The sequence below is a fragment of the Rattus norvegicus genome, chromosome 3 (genome assembly GCF_036323735.1).
Source record: "Rattus norvegicus strain BN/NHsdMcwi chromosome 3, GRCr8, whole genome shotgun sequence".
NCBI classification, from domain to species: domain Eukaryota; kingdom Metazoa; phylum Chordata; class Mammalia; order Rodentia; family Muridae; genus Rattus; species Rattus norvegicus.
The window spans coordinates 81,712,877-81,729,105 of NC_086021.1; the positions used below are offsets into that span (position 1 = coordinate 81,712,877).

Below are 16,229 nucleotides of genomic sequence, written 5' to 3' on the forward strand. Positions count from 1 at the left end.
TGACCTAAAGTACACTATCTTTTAAAGGGTGATGAGTAATCTTTTTGTAACAACACATTTTTTGGCTTAAAAGAAGCCAGAAGCCAGCTTTGGAAAGGTTCTAAACATCAGGCAGGTGGGTCTTTTTAGCCACAGGGCAACGTGCTTTACATAAACCCATTCTTGGTTTCTGTGGGACTAGAGATTTGAGATTGCCCAGAGTCCACCGTGGCGCCAGGGGGCGCTGCAGAACGCTCCCGGAAGCCCGCAGACCTCACTGGGGACGCACCTGACTTCCCGCTCCTGGCTCTTCCGGAAGCGGAGCTGCGGACCGGTGGCAGCGGGCTCGGGAGCTGCCGGGTGGACAGAGCCTGCGGGGGGCTGCGCCTGGCTCCCGCGCGGGGCACCATGGACGACGCCGGCAGCTCCGGAGGCAGCGGAGGCTTCCGCCCCGGAGTAGACAGTCTGGATGAGCCGCCCAACAGCCGCATCTTCCTAGTGATCAGCAAGTACACATCGGAATCGGTGCTGAGGGAGCACTTCTCGCCCTTCGGAGACATCCAGGACATCTGGGTAGTGCGCGACAAGCACACTAAGGAGTCCAAGGGCATCGCCTTCGTCAAGTTCGCACGCAGCTCACAGGCCTGCCGGGCTATGGAGGAGATGCACGGACAGTGCCTTGGTCCCAACGACACCAAGCCCATCAAGGTGTGGGACTTGGGTGCCTGGGATAGTGTGTGAGGTAGAGATGCACAGCTTGGGATGTCTGAGATATGGGTGCCCGGGTTGGGGTGTCTGGAGTAGAGGTGCCCAGGGTTGAGGGTCCCTTCGAGAGCGACGGCGACGGCGACGGCGGAATGGGTTGGGGTCTCTCTCGCCCCTTTGCTGCACTGGGGAAGCTGCGCAACCGGTAGGAAATGAGTTGAACTCTGCACGCACCGTGAGTACGTCGGGGATGGCTTGGAAGAGCAGATCCCAGGCCTCTGGCCAAAGGATCCTCTTACCCTGGGAACAGATTGGGTAGCCAAAGCCAATGATAGCGTAGCCGAGTCTGCCATCATAACCCAGTCGACCTACTGTCCCCCTCTAACTGTCTATTACGAAAACTTTTCTGAGCTTCCTCTCTCGGACACTGATTACCTTCACGACTAGATAATTTAGTTTATGACAAGCTATGCTGTACTGGAAAGGGACAAACCTAGAAGAGGGTGCGGGGTGGGGTAGTTTTTGGTTTTATAAGAATACCATTTACACGTGTTCATGGAAGTGTGGGTTGGAGCTTCTCTTGCCTCTCTGCAGCACCTGGGATGCAGTTTGTCAGGAAAGGGGTTAAACTTTCTGAGAAAAGGGTGTGCACTAGGTGATTCATATGCCCTATATAGATACAGACATTAATCAGAAAAGTTCATAAATGCTTTAGGCTCAAAAATTTAGAAATTTGTGATCTGATGGTACCCCTGATTTCATTTTACTCGAGGTCCCTTTTTTCTCTAGTAATTTCCTTTTCTTTGGTTTCTTCAAATACTTCATTATGAGTGTATTGACTAGATTAGCTTGAAGTTGGCCATTTCTTCTAATACCTTTAGTAGCACTTGACATATGATGGGTTTTACTGAAGAAATGACTAAAATAAACTACCTAGGGATATGTCTCTAATTCTATCTTATAAGTTGGGTCTCTGACAAGCTGTGTTCTGAGCAAATGTAAGTTTTCCATCCCCTGAATCCAGTGTTCCCTTCCACAAAAGTTTACAGTGTCATTGTTTTTATATTTGATGTGTTTTGAGTTTCTGCCTCCATTGTCCATGGTTTCTCACACTTCAGTGGTACACTGACCTCCTTAAAGCGCGCGCACACACACACACACACACACACACACACGTTCCCTCATGGGTCCTTGTGAATAAGGTGGTTGATATCCTTTCACATTATCAAAGGTGGCATTACCTATTGATATGGTTATAACTGTACAGACAAGCCTTAGTCACAGATTTTAACATCCTCTGGAAAAACAAAAAACAAGACAAACTGTAAAACAAGCATTGTACTACAATGCAGATTAGAGTCAGATTAGATTCCCTTCCCTGATAAGGTTTCAATAAAATTAAACTGCCAATACTAGAAAAATAGAACCCTAGTTGTTTTCCATCCACATATAAAAGTCCTTGATATTCACAGAGATGGATGAGTGTCATTATGCTATCCTTTTCTAAAAAAATACTGTTTGAAAGCAGTTAGAAAGCCTAGACTTAAACCCAATTGTGTGGATATTTACATTAAATATGAATGAACTAAATACCTCGGGGAAGAGATTATAGCCATGCATAGTTGCACATGTCTATACTCCCTGCACACAAAAAGCTCAGCCAAGCAGATCTCGAATTCAAAGCCAGCCTAGTCTACAAGGGAAGACTGTGTTCCCCACAAAAGAAGGTACTATTAAAAAAAAAAAAAAAACCAAAAAATGCAACTAAGTGATGTTTACAAGAGAAATGCTTTAAAGATAAAGGTGCCGTGTGGTAGAACTTTTTAAAAAGCTCATATCAATGATTAGGAACCTTATAGAGTAGTAACTGATAATTTCATAAAGATGAACCTATAGCAATCTGGCATGTTTGTGCAGTCAGTAATAGACCCTCAGAATACATGAGACATTTTGGGGTGGGTGGGAATTGGGGGCTCTGAGGATCAGACTCATGGTTTCCTAAGTGCTAGGAGCGCACTCGCACTCTCCGCACTCTCCGGTGGAGCTGCAAACTCCATCTGGGGTGTTGTTACCAACAAAGCAATTAAACAGGGAAGACATGTAACATTTTTGTATCAGGAATATAACCGACCTTTAGTCAACACTGTCTAAATACAGAGTTCCCATTCTTTTAGCGACCTGCCCTTGGTGGTCAGAAATACAAAGGTAAGTATGTGGGAGACAGAGGCAGGTGGCTCTCTTTGAACTTAAGGTCTGCCTGGCCTACAGACAGAGTTAAGCTGTAGCCAGGGTTATATAGTGAGACCCTGTCTCAAAACAAAAAATGCAAAAGTTGAAATGTATTTGGAAAAGACAGTGTGAAGATCAGCATTATTTAAAAAAAAAAAAATCAAATCACTGCAATGAAGATTACTATTGAGAAGAGATTCATAAGACCCTGACCCATCGCATTTCAGTCTGAGCTGCGTACCTGTATTCTAAAGAGACGTGCTTAAGGCATAGGAAAGCACTTCATGTTATTCTGAAGGCTTTCTCTGTTTCTTAGGTTTTCATTGCCCAGTCCCGATCATCAGGGAGTCACAGGGATGTCGAAGACGAAGAGCTCACGAGGATCTTTGTCATGATACCAAAGTCCTACACGGAGGAAGACCTGCGGGAGAAGTTCAAGGTACATGTGTGTCATCATCGCTCCGCCCTCAGCCTTGTACAGCCACGAACAACTGGACAGCTGTAGTGAGAGTTCTCCTCAGAAGATACAGATTGAGCAAACGAAGTGCAAACCCAGAGTGTTCTCATTAAGATTACACAACTAGTAGGTGATGGCACCAAAACGTAAACCCTCTCTTCCGCCAGAGCCTGCTCTCAAAATTCCAAAGTGGTTGGCTCTCACTTGTCTTGCCTCTCCACAGCTCCACAGAGAGAGCCACAGGCCTGAGCGCGTTAGCCGTGTTGGCTGACACTGATCGTGGCATCACACTCGCTCACCTCCAGGTTATTCCTTGAAGTGGTTTTGTCCTAAGATTGGGCTTCTACGTGGGTCACAGTTAAGGGAAAACTTTACAGCCCTGAGCTGCTAATCGGAGGAAACAACTTTTGAAAATAACTTTAAATCTTTGGGCCTTCATAGGCAGCGACTATCTGTGGGCTTTCTCAGCAGTCACCCAACAAGGTTTTAACTGTTTTTTTTTTTTTAGTTATTTTCTTAGTGGTATTCTCTTCTGTTTAACCTTTTAACACAGTGAGTTGGACGTGGGTGCCAAGCAAGGGAAAAAGCTAGCAGGAAAACATGTTCATGTGTCTTTTGTCCTTCTCCAGTTGACCTTCAGAAATAACAGAGTCCAAACATTTATACTGCACACTGCCTCCAGCAGTAAGAAAGTGTTTACCTATCTTTTTCCAAGAACAATAAAACATCTTAATCTAGATAATTAACTTTTTGCAAGAGAATTTTATAAAATACATACTGAGTGGCTTACCGTGAGTTCATAAGCCCACGTGTCTTCCAACACTAAGCATCACTGCATGTTTCTCACAAATACTAATCTTCTGAGTACCATTATGTCATGGCTTGAGCGGATCCTCAGAAGAGCACCCAGTCATTCCCGATACTGTTAGAGACACTTAAACATCATCAGTTGACACTGCCGAGTATCTGGTATATCCCGGGCTTGTAAGCTTTTAACCCCAGGTTAGTCCGTTTAACCTTTAGCCGTCCAATGAGGTCAGTGGTGCTGAAGATGCTGGCACAGAGGAGAGAATAAACCACCTGGTTACTGAGTGGCTGAGCTAGGGGCTGAATCTCAGAATCCCAGTCCCAGAGCCCTCACACCCGTCCATTGGATGAGCTGGTGCAGACGAGTTTTTCTCCCTCAGCTTAGTTTCTCTGTGGCTTAGGTGAGGCATTTGACTGCTGTAGGCTCAGCTTCAGTGTCCACCAATTCGGCTGTACAGAGTGTGTGTGTCGCCTTGAAGGATTCCGCTGTTTGCAAGCACGAGACACCAATAAGTATAAATGTAAGTTTTGAGCTATCTTTCCCATTATCAATGTGAGTCTCCTAAGCGTCTCTTTTGGCTCTCGCAGGTGTATGGAGACATCGAGTACTGCAGCGTTATTAAGAATAAAGTCACTGGAGAAAGTAAAGGCTTGGGCTACGTGCGGTACTTAAAACCATCACAAGCTGCCCAGGCAATAGAAAACTGTGATAGAAGTAAGAATGGGCTTCTAAAGCTTTATTTTGTGTGTACGGTGGTTGTGCCTACCTGTACGTCTGTGTGCCATCTGGGCGCTGTGCCAGAGGAGGACGTCAGAGCCACGGGAACTGGAGTTGCAGATGGGTGTGGATATTGGGAATAGAACCCAGGTCCTCTGTAAGAGCCACGAGTGTTGGTAACCACTGGACCATCCTTCCAGCCCCAAAATGTATTTTGTTTTGTTTTGTTTTCAACCTTGCTAGAAGACCTTTGAAAAGAAATTCTCATTATTATAAATAACAGCCTTCTAGTAGATTCTTGCCACGCTATATTAACTAGTGTAGCGGGTATAAAACATTTTGCACTGATGAATCAGTCACGCACTGATGCCATCTTGAGAAATATGACCAACTGAGTACTCGATGGTAAGCACACGACACTCCTGGTTTACTGTTTGCATAGGGTTGGGGCTTTAAAAAATGTTTTGTACACAGAGTCTTGCTGTGTAGGCCAGACTGGACTTTAACTTGTCATTCTCCTGGCTTGGCCTCCTAGGTGTCTTTATAGGTGGACGCCACCATGCCCAACAAGTCTTACCCTTTCTCTTTGTTCCTGCCTGACCTAAGCCCTAACAAGGATTTAATATACTAACAAACATGCAAATCGGATGGAGTGGGTGAGATTTGCTGTCACGGGTAAATGATTTGAAGGCATAGTCACTAATTATTGGACATTTTGATGCTGTATATAAAGCTGACTTCAGGAAATAAAGAGGTGTACTAAATTATTGGGCTTTAGACTGTTATAAAAATCTATCTATACAGGAAAGAGTTGCTGTTGATCAGAATTTCCCACTGTCCACACCATGATTTTCTTCAAACTTCTCCGTCAGTCCTAATTGGCTTCCTACAGTGTGACCCTCAGTATACTAAGGGGGAAATATAAATGCAGTACCTGGTAGCACTGGCACCTAAATTTCTATATCTGTATTGAGTATCGAAGAGCTAGAAGATAAGCAGTAGAAGAGTATTTTTAGACTGAAAACAAAAAGTACATCTTGTTTTCCCTCACCTCCAAATCCCATAAAGTCATAGCTCCTCCACACAGAGGAGTGAACTCAAACCTACTGGCTTACTATATCTGCAACTGTAATAATAGGAACACTGTGAACCCTTGAAGTAGACCGCTGTACTCATAAGATGGGTAAGCATTTGTTTTAGAGGGTTCGTGGGACCTTCCCACCTTGTGTAGGGGTTTGGAGAGAGTGCACGTGGAAGCCTAGTTTACACACTTTGTTTTGGAAGGTTTCTTCATGAACCTGGAGCTCACCAGTTGGCTAGCCTGGCCTCCTGTCTATCTCGACAACACTGTAATTGCTGGCATTTATGGCCTCACCTGGCTTTCTATGTGGGTGTGGGGATCTGCACAGATCTCCATGCTTGCACGGCTAGCATTTGCCTAGCTTAACTGTCTCTCCATAATCCTCTTCCCACTTTTTGAAATGGATCTTTAGACCCCTAAGTAAGAGCCCTTGATCTAGAACAAGGAAAATGGTTACAGAGTTGTATTGAACTGGAGATGTAATTTAAAAACAGTCAGAGAAGTTAGCATGCAGGGTAGCATGCTAAGCACATATAAAGGAAGCATTGTAGTAGGTTAAAAATGAGGATGGCCGGGGTTGGGGATTTAGCTCAGTGATAGAGTGCTTGCCTAGGAAGTGCAAGGCCCTGGGTTCGGTCCCCAGCTCCCAAAAAAAAGAACCAAAAAAAAAAAAAAAAAAAAATGAGGATGGCCAATGGGTTTTGATGCTAAGCCAACAAGGCAAATGGGTGACACCACCTTTTGGAAGGCTGGCACCGCACTGCTGACCTTTCTTGTCCATGTCAATCTCTACTTGGGGCTCTTGATTTTTTTGTTGTTGTTTTTTGCTTTGTTTTGTTTGTTTGTTTTCTCATATACTTTTTGTCCTTTAACCACGAAACAAGTCAGTCTGATGGGGACAGCCACCGCGTAAATCCTGCGTTGTACAGTTACATTTTTAAAACTAGGTCAGATCCACAAAATCAAATATGTGAAGCTTGCCGTGAAGCTTAAAAATTCATGGATTCTCATTTTCAGGTTTCAGAGCACTCTTGGCTGAACCTAAAAATAAAGTGTTGGAGTCCCCAGAACAAGATTATTACAGTAGCGTGAGGCAGGAGACTTTGGGGCACGAGCCTAGAGGAAATCTGTTTCCCTTCGGTGAGTGGACTGCCTTTACCCCTTTATGTTCATATGTAGCATATGGCTGTATGTGAGCTCACTTCAAGCCATTCTTCTGTCAGCAACCTGAAAGTGTTACCTAGCAAGTGAAAATACGATATGTTGCTTTTTCCTGAGAAGTAGCTCAGTTCTAAGATCCTTAGTTCCTAACCCTTGTTTGTTTGATTATTTGCAGCGTAGATCCCCCTGGCTAGCTGCACATTATCTAAATACTAACATGCGATTACTATACATTTTGCGCGTGAATTCTGCTTTTTTGCACAGTCAACCAAAAATATGAAAATTTTATATGGGAATCCCTTCACCGTGCTACTGGAAAAGCTTGGTTTGCAGAGAGAGAGCAAAAGCAAAAGCTGGGAAGGGGGACAGGTTAGAGTCCCCGGGGGCACTGGCAGAACTTTTCAGATAAGACTCTTGCCATATTTTACAATTTAAATACTAAACTCTCTCCCGTGGTGCTGGACTAGACACTCCTGAGGTAATTCTTCACTGAAGTCAAGGAAGGAAGTGGGTGAAGCTGTCTGCCACCCCATCACCGAGTCTCTGTGGTTGTAGAAGAGTGCAGTACTACAAAGGAGGGGAGTAGATTTGATCAGAACGCAGCCTATGCGTACATGAAATTCTCGGAGGATAAATATATCTTTAAAAGAATAACACAAAATATGGTATCCCCTGTCTAGACTTTTCAAATATCCTTGTGCAACAATGGCTACATAATTTTTAGTGTGTGGAAATGTAATTATCTACTTATATGTGTGTACTATGCGTGTATGTGTGTATTATATACATATAGTTGGAGAACAACAATCTGAATTTTCAACTTTTGACAAGAACGATAGCAGAGGCCAGGAAGCTATCTCCAAACGCCTGTCGGTGGCATCGAGGGTCCCCTTCACAGAGGAGCAGCTCTTCAGCATTTTTGACATCGTCCCAGGGCTGGAGTACTGTGAGGTTCACCGAGACCCTTACTCAAATTATGGTAAACTGACGTGTGCTGTTGTTACGTTTATAGTGTTCTGTTAAGTCACTTTTCATCCAGGACACATTTTTATGCTGTTTGTGTTGCAGGAGGTTTATATTTTACTTTTTCTAGTTTGTTTTTAGTCTCTTTGTTAACATACATATGTTTATTATACGGTGATTATTTTCACAGTGACATTTTTATTTAGGTATATCATTTATTTTAATCTCATTACTGCCCATCACCCTCTCCTGGCCCCTCCTTTTTCCCTATTTTATAGTTTAAAATCCAACAATACCTTAGTAAACAAACTCCCAAGAATGTATCTTTTTTATAAAAGTCATTCATCATAGAAATATTTTAACTCTCACAAAATAAAGAATTCTCTCTTTTCTATTGTAAAACAAATGCCTCAGGCTAGGTCTGTTTTTGCTTTTTGAACTGCATTTCCAGGTCTCTTTACCTCTCTGGCATCCTAAGTGTTCTGCATGTCTCTCTACATCCTCCGACTTGCGGCAGGACCAGGGAGAGTTAGTTACAAGTAGGGCATTCCCTCACTGGCAATGCCAGCAGGCAGTCTGGTCCAGGCCGAGCTTCAGCTGAGGCTCCCCCTTCCTGGCAGCTCTAGGTTTTGTCAGACCGACAGTGAAAGCTCATCAGTCCATTTGATTTACAGAGGGTGATACTGTGTTTCTCCTGACGTGGGCTGTGTCACAGAGAAGTCATAAAAACCTCTTGGTTGTGTCACCAGCTCCTGGGCTCCAGGATAATCTCTCCCTTCCTCCAGCACTGCCTAATTAATTGAAACCTAGCCCCAGAGCTGAAATCTCTTCAAAGGAATGTGAACCGGGCAACATTTCTGTTTTTGCTACATACCTTTTTCCTCCATGGTTTCAACTACCTCAGTATAGCGTCTGTTCCATGGACAAGTTCTCATTGCTTTCTGTTCAGTATAATAAGAAAAACTCTTAACTTCAAAGGATTAAGAAGTGGGTTTTATGTATATCGATATTTTATAAGGAAATTTAAGCTGGACCTAGTGGTGAGTGCCTATAATCCCAGGACTCATTGGGAGACAGAGATAGTCTAAAGGCCAGTGCCCTAGTCTAGTAAGTTTTTGCTAAGAAAAAGATATGACTTCCATTTCACTGCCTACAAATAATGTTACATGCATGTTACAGAACTTTGTTCTCTCTTCTCTTTGATTTGTACTTACTGAGAATAATGTGTGAGAACAATGGAAGTTCTGTATTTTTCACCTTTGAAATACATTGGAAGTGGGGCTGGGGAAAAGACTCATTGGTTAAGAGCACTGGCTGCTCTTCCAGAGGACCCAGGTTCAATTCCCAGAACCCACGTGGCAGCTGACATCTGTCTGTAACTCCGGTTCCAGGGCTTCTGACACCTTCATACTGACATAGCACGAAAGCAAAATGCCAATGAATATAAACTTTAAAAACTTAAAAAGAAGGAAGGAGGGAAAGAAAAGGGCAGAAGGGAAGACAGACAGACAGATAGACAGACAGCTTAGGCCTTAGGGATGCCATCTGCTGCCTTTTTCACATGTGTGTTCTCTATTTTAGGTCATGGCGTGGTTCAGTATTTTAACGTGGCATCGGCTGTTTATGCACAATACAAACTGCATGGATTCCAGTACCCTCCCGGGAATCGGATAGCTGTTTCCTTTCTGGATGACGGAAGTAATTCAGCTGAGTAAGTACCATTCCAGGGTGGTCCAGGCCAAGCCGCGGGTGCATGTGACTGTGGCTCGGAGGATCAGTTCACCTCAGGTCAGACAGCCACCCAAACAGATTTCTGTTAAGATGCTGAACGTTTCTAGTTTCCTGTAAATCGTTGGTTGTCGTTTCCAGTCTCATCAGGAAAATGGCCACACAGATGGTGGCGGCACAGCTCGCGTCAACGGTGTGGAGTAACCCGAGTCACCAGCAGTTTCTGGTAAGTGGGTAAGACTGTGAGGTGTTTGCACCGAAGGACGCTATCCTAAAAGACCCCCTGGGTGCCGTAGCACACCTTTGGCTCTTGGCCCCGGAGCCCTGCAGAACCGTCTTTCTTTTCTCTTCCGTTGCACCCGACTCTTCGGCAGCAATTCGGAGGAAGTGCTGGGTCACAAGTGCCTCAAATCCAGACAGACGTAGTACTTCCGTCATGCAGAAAGAAAGCCCCACCGGAAACTCCTGTGAAAGAAAGGCTGTTTATTGTGTTTAATCCCCATCCTTTGCCGTTAGACGTGTTGGAGGATATATTCTGGTAAGTTCTCAGAGCAAGTACACTCAGTGTGTTTAAACCAGTAAGCACCATTCTCACGCCCTCGCTGCCGAGAGATGATCTGTTCTGAGTTCTAAGACTTCTCTGTCAGGTACATATCCTGACCGACACACAGAATTTCCTGATTTTTTTTTATTTTTTTTTATTTTTTTTTTAAAGATTTATTTATTTATTATATATATAAGTACACTGTAGCTGTCTTCAGATACACCAGAAGAGGGCATCGGATCTCTTTACAGATGGTTGTGAGCCACCATGTGGTTGCTGGGAATTGAACTCATGACCTCTGAAAGAGCAGTCGGGTGCTCTTAACTGCTGAGCCATCTCTCCAGCCCCCTGATTTTTTTTTTTTTTTTTAAAGACTTAAGATATACAGGGAAGTAGAGAATGTAAAAATCACTTGTCTCTTGGGAGAAGATTCATTTACATAGACCTGCTCTTTCATTTCCGTTTCCTCCATGTTATAATTCAAGTTTACTAAATTTCTTACATTTTGCCCGCATAACCTGAAGGTTATGTCATGGAGGGCAAATCACTTAATTACAGGGGATAATAAGTGTAAAGGCAAGAGAACGGTCTTACCTATTTTTGTATCTTAATATGACTTTATATCTACCTAGCTTTTTTTTCTAGATATTTGCCTTTTACCTTCTAAGATTGTCTATGAGTTAAGCATATAGGAAGCATGTAAAAGAAACGCACACGATGTCAGGCATGGGGTACAGATATGTTGACCTTTATGTAACTGATTCATTTAGGTTTGGGTTTGGTTTGGTTTTGTTCTTGAACCACCCCTCTGTGCTGGGCAGACCCTGGGCTGGCCTGCCAAGTGTGTTGTAAACAAAGCATCCTAAATACCACATTGACAAGACATTCATTATACAGAGCAGCAGTAGTAGGCCTCACAGAAATGCCAAGGTTTCTCTTAAGCTAAAAGGGTCCTGAGACCTGCAGGGTAAACCTAGTTTTCCCAGAGGAGGAGGTTGGGGGCGTGGCTTGGGTTTAGGAGGAGGTTGGGGGCGTGGCTTGGGTTTGGGAGGAGGTTGGGGGCGTGGCTTGGGTTTGGGAGGAGGTTGGGGGCGTGGCTTGGGTTTGGGAGGTTTGAGGGGTTTTTGTTTTTCTGGCAGGAAGGATATGAAAAGAGATCTTTTGGACGTAGACAGTGAGATTGTAGGGGATTCAAAGCTGGAGAAGCCAGTGACTGTCCTGAAAGCCAAGTTCATTTTTACCTTGGAGGCAAGGTAAAACCGTTGAGATTATTCAGGAAAAAAGACGGAGTTGGGGATGAACTGGAAAGAGACAGCCATTGGGAAGGAGAGTCATGAAGAAAACGTTAGAGTGAGGGAAGGACAAAGATGCTGTTGGTGAGGAAGGCCGCCTCCGGGAGAGCCAAGAGAAGTTTGCTGAAGTAGGCGCTGTTTGCTGCAGCCCAGCGCTAGCAGCATTTGAATGCTGGACGTAGGCAGGCATCGGGAAAGAGTCAAGACTCGTGTTCAGAACTTACAGGCAGATGTTCTTTAACTTCATTTCAGCCGTTTTGGGAACCTGATTGAGGTCTACCTTGTGTCTGGGAAAAATGTGGGCTATGTCAAGTATGCTGATAGAATGAGCGCCAATGACGCCATCACAACTCTGCACGGGAAGATTCTAAATGGGGTCAGACTTAAGGTTATGCTGGCAGATTCCCCAAGAGAAGAATCCAAAAAGAGGCAGAGAACTTACTGAGTCTTACGGTAAGTGTTCCTTACCCACTAGCGAAGGAGTCTAGCAAAAGGAACATCTGTAAGTATTTCACTTGTGAGATTTTTCTTCTGGGGACTTCAGAAGCTATCTAAAACCATGTTGGCTTAAAACTCTATTTAAAAAGCAGTATATTTTGTTAATTTATTTAAATTGTTTAAATTCAGGGCTGGAAAGATGGATTAGCAGTTAAGGGTGCTTGCTGCTCTTCCAGAGGACCCACGTCATGCTGTTTTTGGCACAGTGTAGGGCAGTGTTTCTCAACCTCTGGGTCAACCCTTTGGGGTCGGCTAGGACCATCAGAAGACACATCTCTACATTACGATTCATGACAGTAGCAAAATTATCGTTATGAAGTAGCAATGAAACTAATTTTGGGGGTATCCAGTGTTTTCTTCTGAACACTGTGAACATATTCAGTCATGTATACCCACCCACAGACACACACACGCACACACACACACCATAGTAAAATATGTCTTTAACAAAATCTTTTGATGTCTTACTACTTTATACTGAAAAACAGTATGAAATTATATATAAATATACATTTGAACCTTTTAAACCTAAATATTAGTGTCTTTCCAAATTCAAACTCTTGAGTTTGCACTTTAAAAGTATATGTTTAGAAAATATTTTCATGTGCATTGGTGTATTTTAAAGAACTCTGACCATTTGCTAAGCCCCTTCTTTAGGAATACTGGTAGAACATATGAATTCTATTATCTATGGGTTAGTTTTCAAAGCTCAATCTTCTTTTTCTGTGGTGGGTTATATCTATGACTTCAAGGAGACGTCATCTTTAGCTCACTTTCCTCTAAGGAATTCTGAGTCTCAGAGACAGTTTGTTTCCTGGTCCTACACTCATCATCCTCCCAGCCCTGCTCCATGTCAGATGCGTCCAGCTCTGACCCATGCTGTGAACAAGTTACTATCAGAATTAATCACCGTAGGCCTCACTGTTGAAGACCCTTCTTTTGTAGAGCAAAGCAAGTCATTAATTCCTACTTCATAAAAAGGATTTTGCGGTGAGAAATGCCCACTAGGCCCACTAGAAATTATCCTGCTTTAAAAGTGCTTTTAAATATCTTATTTAATGATGAAATTCATACTCCTTACACTAAACAGTTTGGCAGTTTAGCTCTAAAAATATTCCGTTACCAGTGAAAGAGAATTAGCTTTCTTGTTTACTAATAAGATGTTAATAATTTAATTCTGTTTAAATAAATAGCCCTTGAAAGTATAATGTGAAAATCACAGTTATCCTTGTGTTTAAATATTTTAGTATGTAGGAGACAATTATTGCTTTTGCTCAGGGAATCTTTGCCCTTTAAAAGGGCAATGATACTGACTTTCTAGTATGGGAAGATATACAAAGTACTCTTGTGGTTGAGCCTTTCTAATGATAATTTACATTTTAAAGGGAATTATTGGCCTGTAATCTCAGCACCCGGGAGACTGGAGCAGAAATACCGGGTGGGAGGTTAATGTGGATGTGAAAGGAGAGCTATAAAGAGAGGGTGTGAATGAGAGAGGAGCAGACGTGGACTACGCCCACCACAAACACGTAAATAACCTGTGTAGTTCTCTTCAGGTTTCAGAGACCGGGTTTCTTCTGGGTTCCTTGAGAGTCATCGAGATAGCAGAATTCCTGATAAAATGAAAGAAAAGCTTTGTAAATGTGAACTAAAACCATTATATTTATGGCTTTAGTGGAGCCTTTCAGATGTCACCTCATACAAATGATGAGAAAGCAACAGCTTAATGGTGACAGAAAAAAGATGGTGCAGAAGTCCCTCCCACCAGCTGGTCCTGAGAGCCACACTTTAAAGTAGGGCAGCTTCACCTTCATAGTGATGCATGGTTTCCCAGTTAAAGGACTACACAGTTTTCAGCATGGCGAGCCACCAAACGTTTATCATTACTCAATTTTGATACATATTCAGAGCAGAGATCAAAAGGAGTCAAATTATTTGACGATGGTGAGAGATCATTAGGGTAGACATAACTATAATGTGGATGTCTTCTAATCGCACCATGGCTTTTGTTTTTGTTGCACATCCTCTGTTTACTGTGGATAGCATAGAGAGATTTTCTACCTTTAGGCATGCATTAAATAATTATGTTGGCTGGGGTTGGGGATTTAGCTCAGTGGTAGAGCACTTGCCTAGGAAGCGCAAGGCCCTGGGTTCGGTCCCCAGCTCCGAAAAAAAGAATCAAAAAAAAAAATTATGTTGGCCAAGTGTGGTGGCCTGAGCCTGTAGTTACAGTTCTTCAGAGACTGAGGCAAGAGAGTCATATAAACTCCAGAGCTCAAGGCCAGCCTGGAAGACATAGTGAGACCCCTGTAGTGAGACCCCCGTATCAATAAGTGAATTACCTTTTTTAAAAGTTCAGCAGAAGAGTATGATAGACGCCCACAGTTAGCATAATCATGACAGCAGGGGTTTTTGTGGTTGGTGCACTGTTCATTTATCTCTAATAGGACACAGCTCCTGGATGCTGGTTGCCCTTTGTCTCTGAGGAATGAGCCTGGGACTAAATGAGCCACACCTAAGAGATAGAAAACTGGTCTAAAAGTCGAAGCTGAAAGTAGTTGAGTTCCCTTCTGAGATGAGTCTTGTGTCTATAATGTATCTCCCTTTCTATTAGTGGAATATTTTCATATTTCAGAGCATCTGCTTTTAAGTTAGTTTACAGGATTTTCCCTGTAGAACTGCAGTACCTGCCAGCATCCGCTCGAAGTAAGTCTGGTCTTGTGTACTCGGAGGCATTTATGATGAACCAGGTCAGACTGGCCATAGAGAGGCTAAGGAAATCCCAACAGAGTGGGATACTAAGTACATCAGCCATTCCCTTGCAGGTGATGACTCTCATCCTTGTATTGTGTTCTTTCTACAGAACAAAGACTAACTAATGACATAATCCTCAGCTGACTGACTGAAAACCTGACTGGACGAACCCCTGTGGACAGTTGACAGCTTTTTTTTTCTTTTCCTCACATATCTGATAGTCTACACACCATTGCCTATCTGGGATCGCTGACATGTATTTTTATCTGACCTTAATGGTAAAATTAATATAGTAGTTGTTTCCTAGAACAAAATGTTGCTGTGTATAGCAGAAATAAAGCTTCCTTAGAGAAATATGTTGTCATGTATAGCAGAAATAAAGTTTGCTTTGTATAACTAACTCACGACTTATTTATATGAAAGACAAGAGTGAAAAAGTAGGTGTTTAGACTTTAAATAAGTGGCAACTTCCTTTGATTTTGAGATGCATATTTTCACTTTTTAATACCTGTGAAAGCTGAAACATGTCAGTTGTGTGACACAGTGTGATTGACAGTCTCTTTCTGGTAAGACATGAAATACAGGTGTTTCTTCCATCCAGCCACTTGTGTATCAGAGTCAGTGAAGCCGCACGCTCGTTCCACACAGCTGTACCACCAGTTCCACTAGGACAAAAGCAAAGATGTTTGCTAGCGAGAGTGTAGTGCTGTGTATCTATTTTTAGACCAAAATTTAAAAAAAAATCTAGAAGGATGTTTTGCCTGTGTGTGTGTGTGTGTGTGTGTGTGTGTGTGTGTGTGTGTGTGTGAGAAGGATGTTTTGCCTGTGTGTGTGTGTGTGTGAGTGTGTGTGTGTGTGTGAGAAGGATGTTTTGCCTGTGTGTGTGTGTGTAGTGTGTGTGTGTGTGTGGTGTGTGTGTGAAGGATGTTTTGCCTGTGTGTGTGTGGTGTGTGTGTGTGAGTGTGTGTGTGAGAAGGATGTTTTGCCTGTGTGTGTGTGTGGTGTGTGTGTGTGTGTGAGAAGGATGTTTTGCCTGTGTGTGTGTGTGTGGTGTGTGTGTGTGTGGTGTGTGTGTGTGTGTGTGTGTGTGTGAGAAGGATGTTTTGCCTGTGTGTGTGTGTGTGTGTGGTGTGTGTGTGTGGTGTGTGTGTGTGAAGGATGTTTTGCCTGTGTGTGTGTGTGTGTGTGTGTGTGTGAGAAGGATGTTTTGCCTGTGTGTGTGTGTGTGGTGTGTGTGTGTGTGGTGTGTGTGAGAAGGATGTTTTGCCTGTGTGTGTGTGTGTGTGTGTGTGTGAGTGTGTGTGTGTGTGAGA

The 16,229-nt window shown here is 43.2% G+C and overlaps 1 protein-coding gene across 1 annotated transcript; it reads left to right on the plus strand.

The window, feature by feature from the left end:
• The first annotated feature begins 337 nt into the window (after window positions 1-337).
• On the plus strand, window positions 338-15,314 carry Rbm45 (RNA binding motif protein 45). The gene is given in 10 exon segments (NM_153306.1): window positions 338-687; window positions 3,230-3,352; window positions 4,766-4,892; window positions 6,994-7,116; window positions 7,931-8,116; window positions 9,682-9,811; window positions 9,970-10,054; window positions 10,203-10,366; window positions 11,917-12,117; window positions 15,026-15,314. Coding segments are annotated over 9 exon segments (1,431 nt in total). The 5' UTR covers window positions 338-387; the 3' UTR covers window positions 12,110-12,117; window positions 15,026-15,314.
• Window positions 15,315-16,229: the final 915 nt, after the last annotated feature.